The sequence below is a fragment of the Lactuca saligna genome, chromosome 8 (genome assembly GCF_052625555.1).
Source record: "Lactuca saligna cultivar CGN05327 chromosome 8, ASM5262555v1, whole genome shotgun sequence".
NCBI lineage: Eukaryota > Viridiplantae > Streptophyta > Magnoliopsida > Asterales > Asteraceae > Lactuca > Lactuca saligna.
This window is the reverse complement of record NC_136424.1, coordinates 174,297,083-174,318,014: the sequence shown is the minus strand read 5'-3', so window position 1 is coordinate 174,318,014 and position 20,932 is coordinate 174,297,083. Positions and strand designations below refer to the sequence as shown.

General features: G+C 34.1%; 1 protein-coding gene across 1 annotated transcript; it reads left to right on the top strand.

The window, feature by feature from the left end:
• The first annotated feature begins 17,110 nt into the window (after positions 1 to 17,110).
• Positions 17,111 to 19,466, top strand: LOC145009350 (peptidyl-prolyl cis-trans isomerase CYP21-1-like). Its single transcript, XM_078968058.1, has 7 exons — positions 17,111 to 17,558; positions 17,806 to 17,884; positions 17,998 to 18,045; positions 18,166 to 18,189; positions 18,342 to 18,524; positions 18,767 to 18,842; positions 19,067 to 19,466. Exons 1-7 carry the CDS (start codon positions 17,418 to 17,420, stop codon positions 19,248 to 19,250), a joined length of 735 nt encoding a protein of 244 aa, XP_078824184.1. The 5' UTR covers positions 17,111 to 17,417; the 3' UTR covers positions 19,251 to 19,466.
• The last annotated feature ends 1,466 nt before the right edge of the window (positions 19,467 to 20,932 follow it).

Here is a 20,932-nt window from a genome sequence, read left to right as displayed (position 1 = left end):
TCCTAATAGTCCATGTTTAGAGCTTTATACCTATGCCAAAACTAAATCAAACAAGCTATTTTTTGAGCCTGAAACAAAGACAACACAGAGGACTACAATCTAGAAAAACAATCTCCTCAATCCGAGCTCGTATGAAGATTTTATGATGTTTCAAAGTTTGAAAAAAAGGTTATACAAATTGCTGAAATACTATACAAAAATCCTCACAGCCCCTGTTTAGGGCTATATAACTTAGGGAAATCATAATCAATTAAGTTGTTTTTTGTACCTAACATGTAGCCAAGATAGAAGAGTACATTCTAGAGAAAAAATCAGTCCGTTCCGAGATCGTATGAGGATTATATGGTTGTTCAAAGTAAGGAAAAATTTATAAAAAAAAGCTGAAATAGTAAAAAACAGCTATAACAGACCCTGTTTAGGGTTGTATTATTCAGCCAAATATTAATTAATTAAGCTATTTTTGGAGCCTAACATGTATCCAACATAGAGGAGTACAATCTGGGAAAACATCAACCTGTTCCAAGGTCGTATGAGGATTCTATGGCTAGTCAAAGTTGGGAAAATTTTCTAAAAAAACTGAAATAGTAAACAATAGCACTAACAGTCCATGTTAAGGGTTGTATAACCCAACCAAACTTTAATCAATTAAGTTGTTTTTTTAGCCTAATATGTAGCCAAGACAGAGGACTACAACCTGGTAAAACAATCAGGACATCCCGAGCTAGTATGAAGATTTCATGGCTATTCAAAGTTGGAGAAAAATACGAACAAAAAACTGAAATAGTAAACAATTGCTTTTATAGATAAGGTGAAGCAGAAAACCTGTTAAAAAAATTGCAATCGCTGAAAGAATGGTGTTGAATTTTTCTTTACAATCAAACAATTATCTACTAGAATTGAGAGAAATCAGAGAGGTATCAAGCACTAATCAAAGAATGATGATCAAGAGATATCAAACCCTAATCAAATTGTTAAATGTTTACCAGAAGCTACTTCACTGATCAAGAATCACCAGAACACAATCGCTTTAAAATCGTATGAATGAGGGGATATGTTGTGGCGAAGAAGTCGCCAAGGATCGAACTTGGAACGTAAGGGAGAAAGCCTTCTTTTCTTCTATTTCTCCTCCCTCTTTTTTATTTATCCGCTTTTTTTCATTTCTCTATTAGCAATTTCCCACTATTTCTCTACTAAAAATAGAGAATTAAAAACAGGGAAAGAGAATCAAATTATTTCTTTATTCCTTATTTTCAGGGTTAAACAAACAATGTAAATGGAATTAATTCCATTTCTCTGATTTTATTTCACCATACCAAACAGCCCATAAGTATAAATATGAGTTCCTAAGGAGCCATGTAGTGTTAGTATGCGAAATCTCTCCAAGTATAGAGAATCTCTCCCAAATCTCTCTAAGTATGTGAAATCTCTCCAAGTATAGTGAATCTCTCCCAAATCTCTCCAATTATGTGAAATCTCTCCCAAATCTCTCTAAGTATGCGAAATCTCTCCAATTATAGTGAATCTCTCCCAAATCTCTCTATGTATGCGAAATCTCTCCAACTATAGTTAATATCTCCCAAATCTCTCCAAGTATATTGAATCTCTCCCAAATCTCTCCAAGTATGTGAAATCTCTCCGAAATCTCTCCAAGTATGTGAAATCTCTTCCAAATCTCTCCACATATCTCAAATCTCCCTAAGTACCTTCCTCAGTCGAAAACAACTCAAAACCGGAAGAGGAAACCCCAAAAGGACCCTCTTGGTCTGGAAACATTTTGATCTGGAACCCTTTTGGTCCGGACTCCTCTTGGTCCGGAACCCTCTTAGTCCGGAACCTTTTTAGTCCGGAATGCCTCCTAAGGATCCAAGAGAAGCCACACCCTTCGGAACCCCCATGCTCCGGAACCACCTAGTTCGGACCCTTTGGTTCTGCTTCGGAAGACCGCCTTACTTCGCTTCGGATTTCCCTGGCCGGATCGGACTGCTGACTCACATGCGACTTCGGATCCGAGAAGGTCACTTCGAATCTCACCTGATGACTTCAGAATTTTTCCACTGACTCCGGAAATTCGATTCGGACTTCGGACCCTCGTAGGAACCAACCACCACTCCGGATTTTGGTCATTTTCGGACTTTTTCACCATTTTAAGGTGTTTTGAGGTCAGGAATCACACCAAACTCGTGTTTTTCTTGACCGAGACCCCTAAAACCCGCATTTTATGCCAAAATTAATTATTTTAAATATATTTATATAAAATAATACCCAAGGTTTATGAAGAGATTCTAAGAGGATAAGGAGTTTGACTTGATGTAAATTCCTCATTTCCCATGCCAATCCCAGTAACCTATGCATTAACCCTTAGTGATAGACATTACCCACCAGTACTCCAAGCAAATGTCAAATCACTCCTTATCTTCCTTTATTGAAAACGTGAAGTACTCTTTCACTTCTCATATCCATATTCAGTAAACTCCTAAGAACACTCATTTTCTCTCAAATACTCCTCCCAAGAGCAAAGTTAAGGATCTTGCTGGAAGCAAAATTCTCAAATTCTCCTTGGAGCTTTCTAAAGTAAGTTCTCCACTCATCTAAGATTTTATATAATCTTTAAGATAATCTATATAATTTTACTCATAATAATATGTGATAATCAACCTTAGGATAACATTCTTCCCATAGGAGTTCCTCATCTCAGCCAAAAGTTTAAGCTTGAGATCTTCACTCCATAACTCCAAACAACTCCTCAACCAACTCAAGGTGATCTTCATACCCCACCTTTTTCAATGTTTTAATGTTTTTGGGGGAGAGTACAAGTTAAATCTTGCCTAAATACTTGAATAATTGCATGTATACGTATGTTTGTATGTGTGTGTGAAATATTATTAAATTGTTACTTTAGTAATATTCTCATGAATGTAAGATTTCACAACTTCATTAAGAACAGATGATACTTTGTGTACTAAAGAGCCTCCCAACTATTGGATGTGTTCCAACTTAACCCCTTTATCTATGCTTTCATGTCTAGAGATAAAAGTTATAAAAATGGACCTTGATAAGTGGACACAATTTCTAGTAATTTTCGAAAATGGAAACTTTGTGACTATTTGCAAACTATCAGGGAGTATTTTATAAATATTCAATATAAAAGTTTGAATTCAAGAACTAGTATGTTACTAAGTATAAAGCACGAAATGTTTATATCAACAAACATAAAGATTTATTTTAATATTTGCTTAAACATGTTGTTGCGAAAAATACTTTGAAAGTGACTAAAGTATGGAAATAATAATATTTTGGGTCATTTTTGACTAAACATAAATACAAGGGTTATCTTGGAATATTATGTCATACTTATGGATTTTACCAAATTAAATTACTTGTGATTATTTATGAATATTTAATATAAATAATTTTATCAAGGAAAACATAGGAAAACATGGTTTTCATGACAAAAATATTTGCATGTCATAAACCGTTGTAGTAAAACCTCCAAGAACATAAGTAATGTTCTATATGACATAAAACAGAAAATGTGTGTCACAACCGGCAGTTATAAATTTAACCAAATTATAACTTGACACTTTTTCTCTTGACTAAAATGACTTATTTTTCAATAAACAAAAAGGAACGAACACGAGCACCTAGTTAACGAGCACAATCAACGATATGGAATGAGAACAATATTCCTATTCAATAAGTATGAATTTCATTATTTATCTAACAAATAATGAATCTCTAACAATTGCTCAAAAGGTTGTTAATATTCTACTCAGACAAATCTCAAAAGTACCTAAATATAAAAATATTAGTGTACGTCTAAAGTCCTGTAACGAGTTATAGTCAGAGTCTCCTGGAGGGAGGGCGAGAATTTGTGTATAGATCTATATGGGGTTGACACCCCGCACCTTCGATGTTCGCTACAGCTAGACAGTCCAGTCTAGGGTGACAAATGTCTTTTCCAAAACTAGGGAGCCTGAGAAACTCCAAAACGGGCACTCCGTCAGATTAGTATGGTTATAACGACTCACTAGAATATGCTATGTTAACTACAAATTTATGTAAGGAAAACCTCATAAATAAATTTTGGCACGTTGTGTTGATTGCCCTACACGTGATAGGTGATGGTCCGCATTTTTTGTGTTGACTGTCCTTTTTCATCGCGTTGAATGTCCACAACTGCCATGTTGATTCTTTCTCCTAACAAGTATAGAGTCGTAATACTGCTATTCTACAAATTAAAAAGCGTAGCACTCTATGGAAAACATTTGTAAAAGATTTCGAAAACGATAAACTAACTCACACACACACACACACACACACACACACACACACACATATATATATATATATATATATATATATATATATATATATATAGTTGGAACTAGAATGTACAAATATTTTATAGCAGAAAATATAGGATTTTCTGGAGAAAATGATTTTCTACGATTTCGACAACGATAAACTAGAACGCACACTCAAATTTACTCGATAAGAAGAACAAGATTTTCAACCATATTCTCCATTTGAAAATGAGGGATTTTTCTGGAAACGGTTGACTATTACTATTCAAATGAACTATTCTCGGTCACAACTCGCTTTTACAAATTACACTACTTTTCAAAATCACTACTTAAAAGGATGAACAAAAGTAATGACATACACACATATATCCATGATTTTCAAGGCAAGGCTTCAAACAATTTCATAGAAAAATCATATTTTCTGAAAGTGCAATGAGAAAGATTCTAAACAAGTATAAACCTATTTATACAAAAATGCTTATGAACTTACCAACTTTTTAGTTGACGCTTTTCAAAACGACTTGTATTCTCAGGGATCTAGTAAGGAGGTAACAGGGGACGCGGATGCTGGACTATTTAGATGTAGCTTGGAATTTTTCTGCTTATGTCCCTTTTGTGTAATTCGAAGATCAAATACCATACGTAAACAATGTAAGTTTGTTATCTCAATGTATGATGTTTGGATTGCTCTGTTTCATGTACATTCAATTGTTATGATACTGCACAATGAAGTCACTCGCCTCTGGATGTTTCTGCTGTCTGGTCCGGGGGTGTGACATTATTCCAAGATGTTGGTGATGTTGTGTGAACCATTTGAGCTGTCACACTTGAGGCACTAGGCTCTTAAGCTCCATGGAATCAAGCTACAACAAAGAGGTATGCAATTCTACTAGAATTTATATTATATGTACTTCATATTATGCTAATTAGAACAATACCTTGGAAAATTGATATTCACATGTATAATAGAGAAAACATAGATCCAAGGTATTTAGGGTTGCATGTACACCATAGGAGTGTTAGAATGCTCAAAACCCTTCAGTGGTATCAGAGCCTAGGCTTGTTTTCAATTATACTTGATGCAACTTGCTGAAATAGCTTAAAAATCGAAAATTATGGCTTTCTGGGCACTGGACTCGCCGAGTCCACGAAGAAAATCACCCTACTCGTCGAGTAGGTTCATACACTCGACGAGTAGGAGCCCCAGACAACATATTTTCAAGTTTTTTGTTTAGAATTAGACTAGGAACATTACCCTAAACTGTTCTTGATGTGGCAATGTTCATTCTAATCCAATTCAAAAGATAATTATCAATAGATTCATGTTTTGTATTAGTTTAATGATTAGGCTAATTACATGAAAAAGTTTTTGATTTGAATTATCTTGTTCTTATGAGTTGATTTAGATTAATAGAAAAGTTATGTGATAATATGTTGTCGATCCAAATTAATCTAAAAGTTGTTCATAATATGTGTTTTTGTAACTTGTCCTCAAGTTATATGAAAAGTCACATTTATGATTATTAAAACTCATAAGATTTTCATAAGTTATGAAAAATGGAGAGTCTCATTTTTAAATGTTTTAAAGTCTTTCATAACTTGTCCTCAAGTTATGGAACTTGAAGAGTTGTTCATTAAAACAACTTTAAACACATAAGTTATGGAATTGAAAAGTTTTTGGCTAGTTCAAAACTTGCCCTCAAGTTTTGGAATTTGTAAAGTTTCCCCTCATGAATACTTTAATTCCATGTTAAGCCCTTAGAATTTTAAAAGTTAAAATTCAACCCTTATACTTTATAGTATTATAAGAAATTATATATATATATATATATATATATATATATATATATATATATATGCGTGTGTGTATGTATAAGAGCAAGTCAATCTTACCGTTAGTAAGCCTCATTCACGAAGCCGGTTTATAAGAGGGGGGGGGGGGTATAAGGTTACTGCCTATAAAATGACAATTTAATAGGTATCTGCTCTCACCTACTGCTTCCTTGACTGGTGGAGGTTCGTTAGCCGAACGGGTAGGACAAGGACTAGAATTCTCCCTTCATTAAAAGTATTAATGATAAATATAAAGTAATAAACCTTTTATAAATTCTCAATCTTAGTTACTTTAGGAAAATGTGAATTTGGTGCTAACCCAAGAAATTACACTTTGCACTTTGCTTAAGTAGGTTAGTGGAGCACGTGTGGTTAACCGACACACTAGTTTGATTTAACAAGGTAGGCAAAGGGTAACTTAATGTTTATCTTAGTATCAGTAGAGTGCATGTGATTAACGGACACATCAATTGAGGGGTAAATATTAAGGGTACCAAGAATATTTGCATGGTTATTCACACCTTGTTTTGTGATCCTCGGCATCCCATTCACAAAATTTGAGAAGGCACAATCAAGACTGAAACATGTCATTGAAAAGTTCAATGAATCTCAAAAGATCTAGGAGTTTCAAATCCAATTAAAACCTAATAAATTATTTCGTTTTTCATGGTGGAAATTGGTAAATCATCATTCGTCTACCTTCATATATTTTATAGCTTGGATTACGGCATCCCTCTTTCAAGTTATAAAATATTGTGTTAGGTCCTAGCCTTAATATTTCAAATTGGGTGTTATATTAAGGACTTTAAATCAACTATCTTGAATATCTCCCAAAATATGTCTAGTTCAGACATACATGATCTTCCCAAAAACTCTTGGAACAAGCTTTCCTAATGAAGATGATGTCCCAGAAATCATTCTTCACTCCCGACACCTCCTCTACATATTCTCCCTAACCCACAAGTTCTTAAATAGTTCAAAGTCATTCAAGCCCTATTCGCAAGCAAGGTCTATGTGTGCTCACATATTGACAAGCCGGGAGAGTTGGGTGTCAAAGTCTTGAGAAAGTTGGTTGTTCACTCACTTTCTAAGTCTCATAGTGAGTGTCCTTTGAGACTACTATGTAAAAGACTATGACATGACCCTTAATGATCTTATCTATTTGCTTGGTGCTGCTAAATCAACAATGATTTGGAGCACTGGTAGAGCAAATTTGATTAAGAAGATCAACTTCTCAGACTTCAATGGACATTGACAATTGGTAACATTGGATATCCAGAAAAGCTTTCTCTTCCCAATGGAAAGGGATCGGCCATAGTCAACTCAGTTGACCAAATGGTAAAGAGAAAGGAAAGTTTAAGATAGTCTGGTGCACCATTCCCAAAGGGTCCATATGTTTATGTTGTCAAAGGAAGGGGCATTGGTTATGAAGCTGCCTTAACTACCTAAAAGATCTGAGAGAAGGTCTAGTCAAAATGCTTGACTCTGCTTTAGGTAAGTCAACTATCTAACTCTCTTAAGTTCCTATTTGAAGATTCTTAATACATTTTTAATGTATGGTAGGATCAAGCAAAGGGAAGGGAACTTAGAGAAAGACTATGTTGAATCTGATCGCGAAGATGGATTTCAATCGCATGGTTCGAAGATCGGATTCTTGAGCTACTACTTAGAGAGTTATGATAGATTTCTAGGATATATGTAATAACATAGTTTCCATTTAAAGTTACATTGTAAGGAAATTTTTTCCTCATTTGATAAATAAATAAAATTTTGTTTTATTTTATATGTCCTTGCAATGGCACTTATGGAAAATTAATGTTTGTATATTTCTAGCAATAATGGAATATGAATTTAATTCTTTCATTTGTGGTAGTGTCTAAATTTACCAAATAAGGAAAGATTCTCATCACCCAAGTTTTCAGTTGGATAGAAACTTGGAGTCATACAAGTTGTATAGTATGATGAATGAGAATTTTTCACATTTGGAAAATTAAGACTAATTTCTTGTTTACATTTATATGTGAGTCAAGTGAAGGACTAAGGGATCGAGTACACATTCTTATGCACTGTTCAAGTCCACCACAAAGATCGATAATACTATTCATCATGATTTACTAAAGCTTAGTAAATATGGTTATACTTACAAGTTTAAGTATAATTCTGAAACATTGGAAAAGTTTCGATGTATGGCAGAACGAATGAGAAGAATCAAATTAGGCAGAAAGATAAAAGTTTCTCAAATCTGAAAAAATGGGAGAGAACTTTAGTATCATGTTTTGTGATCATCTTGATGATTAAGAAACCATTTCACAATTGGTCCTTTAAGGACATCTTAGTGAACTCCTATGGCTATGAAGAGGAATCAAGAATTGCTGAAATGGTTAAATCAAGAAGATGAGTCATACTTCGTTCCAAAACGATTCTTAGAGTCATACTCCAAGATTGTAACTTGAGTGACATATCTTAAAGAAAGGTTTATTAACACTAGTCAAATGTAAGAGAAAAAGTGTCCTACTCTTGTACATTTGAAATTGGTAAGTTGTGATGTTTTGGATAAAACAAAGATCAACTAAGGCCAATTGTGTGAAGTGTTTGTCTTGATAAAGAATCCACACTATCTCTTGAATATTTGGCAAGAGAGCCTTATATGTCAAGAGGACAGTGGGAGTCTTAAAGATCTTGAAAAAGCTTCAAGATCTATTCAAGAATAAAAAAAACATGTAGTTTATCACTAGCACACAATGTGAGGTTTATAACCTATCGTGTTGACATATTCCTATTTCTGTGTCCATGCCAATTAAAGTTGGCTTTGCATATGAGTTATGAGAGTTCTCAATTGGTTCCATAACAACTTGGAAGCAATGGAAGGCCCTTGTGCTTCCAGGTGGCAAGAAAGTTAAGAGTGCACCAGTTTAATCCATATAAGTTTGGATTTGTCACTATCTTTTCTTGTGATTATGTTTTTGACAAATTCACATGGATGGGAACACATACACCATAAAATCTAAGTTTCATAAGGTTTCTCTCCAATTCATGAAAATGATGGTGAGGAAATGCTTCCACTAAGTAGATTTGAAGTAGATAGCGATGGTGATATTTGTATTCTCAAAGTCGTTAATGGAGCGTGTGTGGTTGACCGGCACACTAACATGGACTTATAAGGAATGACAAAGGTCGAAACAATTGAGACTATGATTACGACATCCCTTTTCATAGGTCTGAAATTGTTTAGACACACATGTGTGCTATCCAAGGAAAGGTGTATGATTTTGATAAGGTTTTATCAAAGCATCTCGTATCAGAAATTTGAACTTTGGTAAGAAAGTCAATAAAATATTGATTTCTAGAAGTCCAACCGATCTCTGAGTACATGTCAAAGCTAATGGGAGCATAAGTGTTATGTTAATAATTTTCATGTTAGTGGGAGCATGATAATTATGATAAGTGTTGCAAGTTAGCAATGTTAATTATAGAAACAAAATGTTTCAATTGGGAAAAAGTTGTTTTTCTATAATTAAGGGAGAGGAAATAATATTTCATTTCAATTCTAAAAGCTTAGATTAAGGTTTTAATCATCTTTAGTCAAGGATATATATATATATATATATATATATATATATATATATATATATATATATATATATATGTTGGAATGGATCAACATAAGGAAATTATATATATGGGTCCATTATTTGCGTTCTAAAATTCAATTATGATTACGACATCCCTTTTCATAATTTGAATTATGAGAACTTGGCAAATAGAAATAGAAATATTATAGCAAAAAGACTGGTCTAGTATCATGTCTTTATGTGAGACATCATGAATCGTGTCCCATATTCTTCGAATATAAGGCCGATTGCATATGATATAATATTCACCTGTTCTAATTTTTTTTCAAATGCCTAGAGCATTGAGAGGGAAAAAGTACTAGAACTGGATATGACTAATTTGATTAAGCAATTGTCGAGGACAATCTAAGGTTTACCAAAGATTGGTTGCTCAGGGACAGTTGGAAGTATAGTGTTAATATTGGAAGGACCATATTGACATATTCTGAAAAGAGGCAACTCTTATTCAGGAGTGATAGTCAAAATGGAAATATGGAAATATTCCCATAGGTGGAAGTTATCCATTAAATCTGTGTAAGATTAGGAAACTTAATGCATAAAGGATGTTCAAAGCAATATACTTTGAATTTGAGACTTCATTTCCATTGAGTGATCTCCATTGGAATACTCTGTAATGTTTGTTGACAAGTCTTTGTGACTTTGTGCATAATCATTACAAGAGGATCAATGCATATAAGTTTAAAATCTAACAGATTTAGGTAAATGACAGGAATTTGGAATTCTTGCATTTTGCAGTAAGGATTTGGGATTGTGAAATGAGAATCATTGGAATTATGTTCAATCGATCTATTTCAGAAAGTAAAGATCATATATAAACTTAATGTGCATACTTCGTCTATGGCATAACTAATGTTTGCAAAAACTTAGTGTGCATACTTGGTGTATGGCATGACTAATGTTTAGAAAAACATAGTGTACATGCTTGGAGCATGGGACAACTATTGTTTTAATTCAAGTATAAAGTTGATAGTTTGAAACAGTATGCTATGAATAATGTGTAAAAATATGGTGATAAATAAATGGTGTTCTATTTATATTTATAAGTTCTGAGACCATATTGGATTCAATGATTCTTGTGTTTCACTTTGCATGTTTTGACTTCCAGAATAACTAGGTCATTCTTACTGAATGACTAAGTTATTCAAACCATCCACATTCGGCCATATGTTGGAAGTAGATATGAATCAAGACTATCATGAAGCTGGTTTATAGATGTCTAAGGTAGTGGACATAACAAGAGTTGCTACAACATTCATGAGTGCTCATAAGTTCTGAGTATTGGATTAAACCCACGTTCATTTAACTCACTTCATGGATTTTATCATGAGTGATAATGAGACGATAATATCTTATATTCTTCAAACCTAGAGATATGACTTGTTGCCTATGAGTTGGTTATGCATTGATTGTACGAAAACGCATTGGTAACTCGATGTTATAAAACGTTCCTTTGTGTATGATTCAACAAGTAGTAGAACAAGCATATGAGTCGAAGTTTATCCATTCCTTTTACCCTTAAAGGGAAAAAGCGATATATGTGGGCCCCTCGATGATTTAGTAATGACATCCCGAAGTGCTTGGCCAAGCCATGACTGATTTGATTTGTTCAATTAGTCAGTCGTCATAAATCGGAAATCGAGAAAAAACAAATGGACAGAGAGAATGATTATAATCCATGTCTCAGTCCATATGATATCTAGAATGGAGGAATATATGATCCCTTATCTAATTAACGCGTCATTTATTTGTTCAGAGTTCGACAGCAGATTTTAAGAGCTACAATTGCTGATCGGTTCCTGAAGTCATTCTTGCAGTAATAGTTATTAGACTTTTCCAAGTAGGAGACTGTTGGATTAGGTGTCTAAGTTCATAACTATTTCTGGAATCTACATGACCCGATTGGCATGGTCCATTTGGGTTGCATGGCATCGGAACAATTTGGATAGACTTTTATGAGAAAAAAGGATAATTATGATTTGTTAATATATTATAAGTTCTAATATATTAATATGAAATCATATTATTTAATTAGTATTGATCAAGAATTAATTTGGAATTAATTATGTGATCAAAAGGAGACTAATTAAATATATGGGTATTGATTGTGTAAATCATTCATTCTTATATATATGGGCTTATGATCCATAGTTCTTCATGTTGGGCTAAACTTATGGAGTAACCCATGGATACTCCATGGAGGTTTTAACCCATGGAGCATGAAGAATATGGAAAGACATGAGTTACATGGTGTAACCCTAATAGCGACCATATATAAGGACCCCATGGCTCAAGAAATTGGCACTAGTGTGTGTACACATGAGGGCTAGCCAATTTGAGCATAGGAACCTTTTCTCTGAAGTTATTCCAAGATGTTGGTGATATTGTGTGAACCATTTGAGGTGCCACACTTGAGGAACTAGGCTCTTAAGCTCCATGGAATCAAGCGACAACAAAGAGGTATGCAATTATACTAGAATTTATATTATATGTAGTTCATATTATGCTAGTTAGAACAATACCTTGGAAAATTGATATTTGCATGTATAATAGAGAAAAATAGATCCAAGGTATTTAGGGTTGCATGTACACCATAGGAGTGTTAGAATGCTCAAAACCCTTCAGCTTATTCAACAGATCAGGCAGAGACTACAGACAACTAAGAGTTAACATAAGAGTTATGTTGTCCAACGCCGATCGGAGTTGGAATTTCAGGTCGACGATATGGTACTACTGAAGGTCTCATCTTGGAAGGGTGTGATACGCTTCAGGAAGAGGGGGAAATTGGGTTCCCGGTACATTGGACCATTCTATATGATCGCCATGGTAGGCACGGTGGCCTACCGGTTGGATTTGTTGAGTGAGCTCAGTCAGATCCACAACACTTTCCATGTTACTCAATTTCGGAAGTGTGTGTTGGACGGTGAGGTAGTCGTCCCTTTGGATGATATTCAGGTGGATGAATCCTTTGATTATATTGTGAGGTCGGAGGCTATATTGGAGAGGAAGATGAAGGTCATGCGCAACAAGGAGATACCTTTGGTAAAGGTTCGGTAGCAACATTGGAGAGGCTCCGAGTGGACCTGGGAGCTGAAGCCTAAGATGCATAAGCATTATCCTCAGTTATTCACGATGGCCGACTTCGAGGAAAATGTTTAGTTCAGGTGGGGGATAATTGTAACATCCTGATGTCAAGGTAATTTCAATTTCAACCCTATGTTTGAATAATGTTGTATTTTAGCCCTTGGGTTCAAAAGGATTGCAAAATGGCCCATAGTGGCAATATGTTAATTCCATACATAAGTAGTACGATGAGCGTACGTTGTGCACACTAGGCGTACTAGGGTATGCCCTAGTATGTTGGGCGTACACCTCGTATACGGGGCATACGCGAAGAATGTGCAAACCCTAATTTTAGGGTTTGGTCCATATATAAACCCCATTATAGCCTCGCGTCTCATGTCTTCATCAGCCTCCCTCTATGAAAAAACTATCCCAAGCAAACCCTAAGTGAAAAGAGTGCATTTTAAGGCCATTGGAGTGTTTTGGAGGTGTTCTTGAAGAAGAAGAAAGTGGTGAGAAGAGCTTGGAGCTTGGATGCATCTTGGATCTAAGATTACCTTCTTATTAGCAACCTCCGAGAGGTATAAAGTTCACATCTTGATCACTCCATCTTGTAGATCTAGACATTTCTTCCTTTAAGATACTTTTTTGTCTCAAATATGGTGATTCTTGTGCATGACATGTTCTTGACCCATTAAGGCGTCCTTTCAGACCTTAAGAGGTGTCTTAAGTCATAAAATATGGTCTTGATGGTTAGTTTTGTTCCATGCATGATATAGAAGGTATTAATGCATTAAGATGTTGTGATTTTGTGTTTTAAACACTCAATGGACATGCAAAGTCATAAAGTTGGAAACTTTATGACTCTTGAGGGTATTTGGCTTTGGATCTGACTTTGGACGTGGAGATTTGGAGTATTAAGTTCTTAATAGGGAAAAGGACTAAACAGGATGTGTACGTTAAGCGTACCAAGTGGTACGATTCACATACGCGGTCATCGTCCCGTAAGCTGGTTAAACGTCGAGTACGCCTTGCGTACAGAAGAGTATGCCCAACGTACTTGGTTGGGTCGACTCGGTCGAGTTGGCTCGACTGGGATGACTCGGCTAGGTGTTGACGTGACTTTTGACCGTTGATCTGGTTTGACCAAGGGTATTTTGGGGAAAATATTATTATTGGATAATGTTGTGTCATTTAGGATTTAGGTTGAGCCGGTATTTGGGATCAGAGTATTGATCAACTATTTGTTAGATTGTGAGATGAGTTTTCCTCATTGTACTTACGGGTCGCAGGCACTAAGGTCGGCCCATTGGATTGATATCCTGTTATACCTTGAGTTATGATATGCTTATGAGATAGATCTGTATAATTATATGATAGTTGTTGATATGCATAGACCGGTAGACCTGTACGGCTACCTGTGATTTCTAGCTGCATGATTATCTATCTGTTGATTATGTTTGTTATCTGTTATATGTTGATATATTGTGTTTGGTTGAGACTTTACTGCTATGTGCATGAGTCAACAGACCAGGGGTATTCCAGTCCAATGACTGAGTGAACCCGAGGGTATTCCAGTCCGATAACTGAGTGGGCCCGATGTATATTGGTATACCAGTTCGATAACTGAGTGGACCTGTTGTATATTGGCATTCCAATCCGATGACTGATTGGGCATGAGGTAATCCAGCTTGATGGCTATGGACCCATGGGTATTCCGGTCCCATGATTGATCGAACCGAGCATGTTTGTTTATATATGATATGTATATTATGTGGTGGTACTTTAGGGGAACTCACTAAGCTTTGGCTTACAGTTTTTGGTTATGGTTTAAGGTACTTCTCGGGGATCGTGGGAAGGCGAAGGCGTGACCACACACATCTTGATTTTATGTTGTTGATCTTGGGAGAATCTGTTTTGAACAATGTTTTGAAAACAATGATTTTGTAAACACTTTTATTAGTAAATGGGCTGATTTGAAAAGTTTAAATTAATTATGATTTTTGAGTCGTTACAATGTATTAAACTTATTCTTTAGATTTGTCCGACTCTAGGTACTATGTCACCCTAGAGAAGTGGCTCGATTAATTTCAAGATTCAATACTATCTTTCATATTTGGTCGGCTTTAGCTACTATGTTACCATCTCCTAATATCCTATCAAAGAATATGAATACAATGATAAGCTATTTCTCTAAGGTAACATAGTACCTAGGGCTGGCCAAAAACGAGAGAGAAGAATAGAAGAAGTGGGTATAAGAAATGAATGGGAGTGCATCTCTATTTATAGCTGAAAATCGAAGTGTGCCTTGTAAAAATGGGGTGCATGATGTGCATATGACGGTGGGGTGGGGGGGGGTGCTTGGGGCTGGTACGTGTCACTTTCGTGGTGGTCCATGTCGCCCTTCTAGAAGCTACGCGAGCCGGGGAAATCACAAATTTTATAAATTTTGTAACTTCCTTATACGAGCTCTGTTTTCGACGTTCTTTATATCCACATGTAGCTATCAACGGGTAATACAACGTTCCTTTAGGTTGTATTCACTAAATCTGACTTTATATTTTGTCCCTATTTTTATACAATTAAATGATTTTGCTAAAACTATTACTCTCTCGTATGTACTATGTTTTGACATTCTTTTTCTCAAAATTTCTATCTTAAAGAGTATTATGAATTTATTTTTGATGACTTTAGCTAAAAGTCAACCAATGTCTTCGTAGTTTTTAACGTTACACATTCATTGTGTGCGATCTACTTTTATAACTTATAAAAAATATATCTTATTTATACGAAGTCGGGTTTCTATGAAATTTATATTTCCAGGATCAAGACGACGTGTACTTCTGGAATATGTTATAATTTTTACCAAAGTTGTAAAGCCGTTTGACGATAGACTGGGGTTAAGAGATTAATCGGTCTTGACAAAGATTAATCGGGGCCATATGTTATTAATAAAATATTAAAATTAATCAAAGATTATTATATTTAAAAAAAAACGAGTACTTCAAAATTAGAAAATAATAAAATTTGTAATTTGAAAATTTGAAAATACAAAAATATGAAAATTTTGGAGTAAAAAAAGTTGTTTAAAAAAAAAAAATACTTTTTTGACTTTTCTTTTACTTTTGTTGACATATATTAACTGATTAATCCCGCCAAACCCGATTAATCACTAATTTTCATCAAACACCCCTAATCCTAATGGGTTGAAGAACATCACCGATTAATCTCGATTTTTGCAACCTTGCTTTCTACACACCTATTTTTATGAATTACAGACGATTTGGTTGATTTTTTCAATTTTTCTTAATACGGAACTTTATATTTTTATCATAGATTGATATATATTACATATAAAGTCTATTATACTTGACGTTTGTCACTTTCTGCAAATAATAAATGATGACATTTGTCACAATTGTTACAACATGGACATGGATTATCTAGTTTGAACTTAGTAGAACCACTTTTACAACAAATGGGTTGTTTTTGTAACAAAAAGAGTGCAAGGGTGCTAGGGACGAAAATTATGAAGACCAGAAGGATCTCAAGTGGTGAAGATAACTCTTTGCTCCTCTTCATCTATCATTTGATTTGCCCACAAGCAAGATGAATAAGGCTCTCAAGAATTGCCCATCCTTCTCCTATAAGCACGCCAATGAAAAAATGATATAAAGATAGATTCTCTCATGTTTTAACTTCTATGCATCTTGATCTCTTTCAACCATAACATTTGTACTTACAAACACACATATCACCTCTACACTCACGTTTAGTAAAGTATATTATCACCCCCAAAATAGAAACATACAACACCGATTTAGGGGATCAAATCAATAACTATCGAGTGATAATAAGTGTTGTGTACTTATTCTATTTCAAAAAGACAATTTTTCTCTTTAGTTTGGAATGCAAAAGTTATCATTTGACACACCCCTATTGTTTTGATGGGAGCCCACCATATAGATGATCATTAATGTCCCAAACCGACAAATTTGGATCCGCTACTAACTATGATTAGTTAGATTTTATAAGATTTGATGATGGAATACAAAATATAGAAGTAAAATGCTATAATAAACAAATTAGTAGAAGTACATCGGATTGAAAATAATATAGATTTTTAAAATACAACTTAAATAAAAATAATAATTTATAATATATAATAAAAATATTAGAATAAAAATAATAAATAAAATATTTATTAACAAAGTGCATTCAACAAGAAACTCTAAACCTAACTTCGTGATTCGGTATCCGTCTTAGAGACAATTAGTCAAACACCTGGTGTGTGTGTGAGCCAATCCCAGTGGATTCCATCAAGAACACGGATTAAGACACCAAACGACAAAGAAATAATTCATTTTTACGTAGTCTGATAAGTTCAGCTCCAAAAACGGAGGATTAAGAAGCAAAGTAACGTTAAATCAATTCACTGACTGACATCCCATGTTAAGAAAAAGGGGGAAAAAGTTGTAATCCACTTGCAGTAGTGGTTTCTGATCTTCTTCAAAGTTTATTCAGCGTGTTTCTTTAATGATTGAAGAATTGGTGGATTTAGATCGCTTGTGGTTCGGAGATTGGGTGAATGTATGAGAAAGACGAAGAATCTGAATCTGAATCAGAAATGGGTCGAGAGATTTCGAATCTTCTACGGCCGCGATTCCTTATTATCTTCTTGATCGGTTCAGTTCTTGTCTTCCTTGCCTTCTCATCGTTCTCTGAACAGGTATTTCTTCTATCGATACTCGCAATTGTTGGAACTGAGTTGGGTTTAGATATGTTCGTTAAAACCAATATAAATTCCAAGGGTTTCTTCTGTTATTCGGATCTATAGATGAGATTATTAGTACAGTTATAACGATGATTTTCTATTTGTGCAAACCTGTTATACGGATCAAATAATAGATGATTGAGATATATGAATTCAGAGCCGATGTAAGAAGCTTTCTCTTACCTGTTACCTAACTTTTTAGGAGGAAGAGACAGTAGAAGAGGTGCATGAAATTACTCACAGAGTTTTCCTGGATGTTGATATTGATAAACAACGGTTAGGTATTGCATTTTGATTAATGTAAAAGATTCCAACTCTTTGTTTTTCTTGTACACTAATGTAAAAAAATTCCAACTATGTTTTGATCTGTTTAAGTTCCAACCTTAAATTGCAGGAAGAATCGTTATAGGATTGTATGGAGAAGTTGTGCCAAAAACTGTTGGTGAGCTTTTAATCTTCTGTATGGATATAATGTTAATGACTTAACTGTAGATTTAAAATATTATATGATGGTTATCTATTATCTTTTAACCAATACTTCATTGTTTTTCATCTTTTGCAGAAAATTTCCGTGCTTTATGCACAGGTAATCATGGTTTCATCTTCTGTTAGATTCTAAACTTAAACTGTTTTTGCAAATCACTAAAAATTTGATATTTGTGACTTCAAATCACGACCACTATTTAAAACAATCAGTTTTTATGTGCAACTTATATAACTTTCTGTTGGTGTTATTAGGGGAATTGGGCAAGGGTAATAATGGTAAAACACTACACTATAAAGGAATCCCATTCCATCGTATCATACCTGGGTTCATGATTCAAGGTGGAGATATTGTCTTTGGTGATGGGAGGGGGAATCAATCCATATATGGTGGTACCTTTCGTGATGAAAATTTTAAGATCAAACACTCACACCCAGGTTTTTAACTTTCTACTACCATCCCTTTTAGCCCCCTTGTACTGCATCTGCATCTGCATCTGACATGACATAACTAGTTGTACTGCATCTACATCATTGAAATATCACATGTAACAAACACAGGTAAGACGTAAATACCCTTCTCATCCCCATCATTGAAATATCACATGTAACAAACACAGTTCTAAGTGGCATTATGGCATACATTATTATCTTCTTCTAAAGCTTACATTTTTTTGTAGGTATGGTGGCCATGGTGAATTCAGGTCCAGATTCCAATGGCTCACAGTTCTTCATCACTACAGTTAAGGCTTACTGGTAAGTTTTTAAGCTTATACAGTTAAGGCTTATTGAAGTATTTAACATTAAAAATCATTAACGTGTTGCATTAAGTAAGGAAAAAGGTGAAATGTTCACAAAATAAGATTTTGTGACAAATAGGAAACTATAATTTGAAAAGTTTCTAAAAGTAGAATGCTATAATAAACAAATAAATGAAAGTATGTTGCTATTTCATGCATCTGACAACCGTGATTTTCTAGGTTGGATGGAGAACATGTTGTGTTTGGCAAAGTTATCGAAGGGATGGATAACGTGTACGCGATAGAAGGAGGAGCGGGTACGTACAGTGGAAAACCAAGGAAAAAGGTCGTAATTAGTGATTCCGGTGAGATCCCAAAAAGTGAATGGAATCGGGAGACCGGAATCACAACAAACGAATCATGACCGATAGCGTCATATTAGCTTATATGTTTCTTTGGGTTTTTAGATAGCTTGACAATTCTTGAAGATGATATCTCTCATAGTCAACTAATTAGAAACTTTAGAATTTAGATAAGTGCAATATTGATCTTTGCACTTTGTTACCTATACATGTGTTTTTGTAGTTGATTGGGGTTGAAGTTCGAAATCATACTAGTCAAATAGTAAAATTACAGGAAAGACCCTGAGAATCCCATTAGAACGAGGTATGGAATACCTTCATCATATATCTTGGAATAACGTATTTTGGGTATAGTAATGTCAAATACTACATAAGTACCTTTATTATATGAAGTTTTGGCTATCTAAAAGAACTAAAAACACGCTTGAAATGGATCGTTTATATCTGTGAGCCATGTAATTATAGATACATATTTAGCGTTGGAAATATGTTCGAATAAATATCAATGTATTTGTAAAACATGAAAACGTGTACAATACTCATTAGCGAAGGGAATCGACACATCAGTTGTATTACGATTGCAAGCTCACATGATATGATGGATTTATAAAACTTTCACAAGTTTAAATAAACCAGAGGGTATGTTATATCGTATATATAAGTCGTGACATCGTCAAATTTTGCTATTTTAAAACTATTGTATGCTTGATTCTTAAGCGAAAACTTTTTATTTAAATAGTGGAAATTCCCAAACTTTAAAACATTTGATATAGTAAAATCCAATTATGCTAAATCAAAGGTAAAAACATAAAAGAGAAATTAAATGTCCCTTTATTTTTTTTTTCATATATATATTTTTTATCTAATTAAATCGTTGATATGTATAATATTTAATATATATTTAATGAAATTTAATAATATTTTAATATATTAATATAACATATCTTATGATTTAATTGGATAGGAAGATTTGTAAAATCAAAAAATAGAAATATATTTAATTTCTCAATATAACATGACTTTTATAAAATGATATTCTATATGTATCCTTTCATTTCTTCATGTACTGACATTTTTTTAATCCTCTAGATGTTTCTTACTTCGTGAACAGATTTGATTTTTCTTTAGTCTTTTATTTGTTTTATTGTTCTTTGGTGTATTTTATTATTGTTAATATTAGACAAAGTTACATAAATAGTCCATATGGATTTCTAGATTTGCAAGTTTTGTCTCTAACGTTTTTTTTGTTACGATCATAGACCATATGGTTTCATTTTCTCAAGTGGTTGGTATATGATCTATCCTTTTTAATATACTTTTTTTATCTACATTTTTTTGAACGACTGAATAAATATAAACATTAGAAAGATCCAGCTAAAAGCTGTGACAGTTACAAAAAATAAAATACAAATACATAAGAACAAAGGGAAAATACATAGGAATTTAAAAGCAACACCAAAACACACTGTAACACCCCGTTTATTAAATAAATAAATAAACAAATTAATGAACGAATAGTAGCCCTAAAATCAATAATTATATATCAATGGTTGGTGTTGAGGAGTCGACTGTCACAGTTTTAGAAGTTGGGGGTTAAAAGTGTAAGTTTTGGGATTTATTTTGTAAAGATTTTTAGAAGACAGGGGGTGTTTGGTAAGATGGAACTTGATATGAAAGGATTTATGGAAGTAGGGGCTAAAGGGTAAATTTTGGACCTAAGTTGAAAAGGTTTTATAGAGGGAGG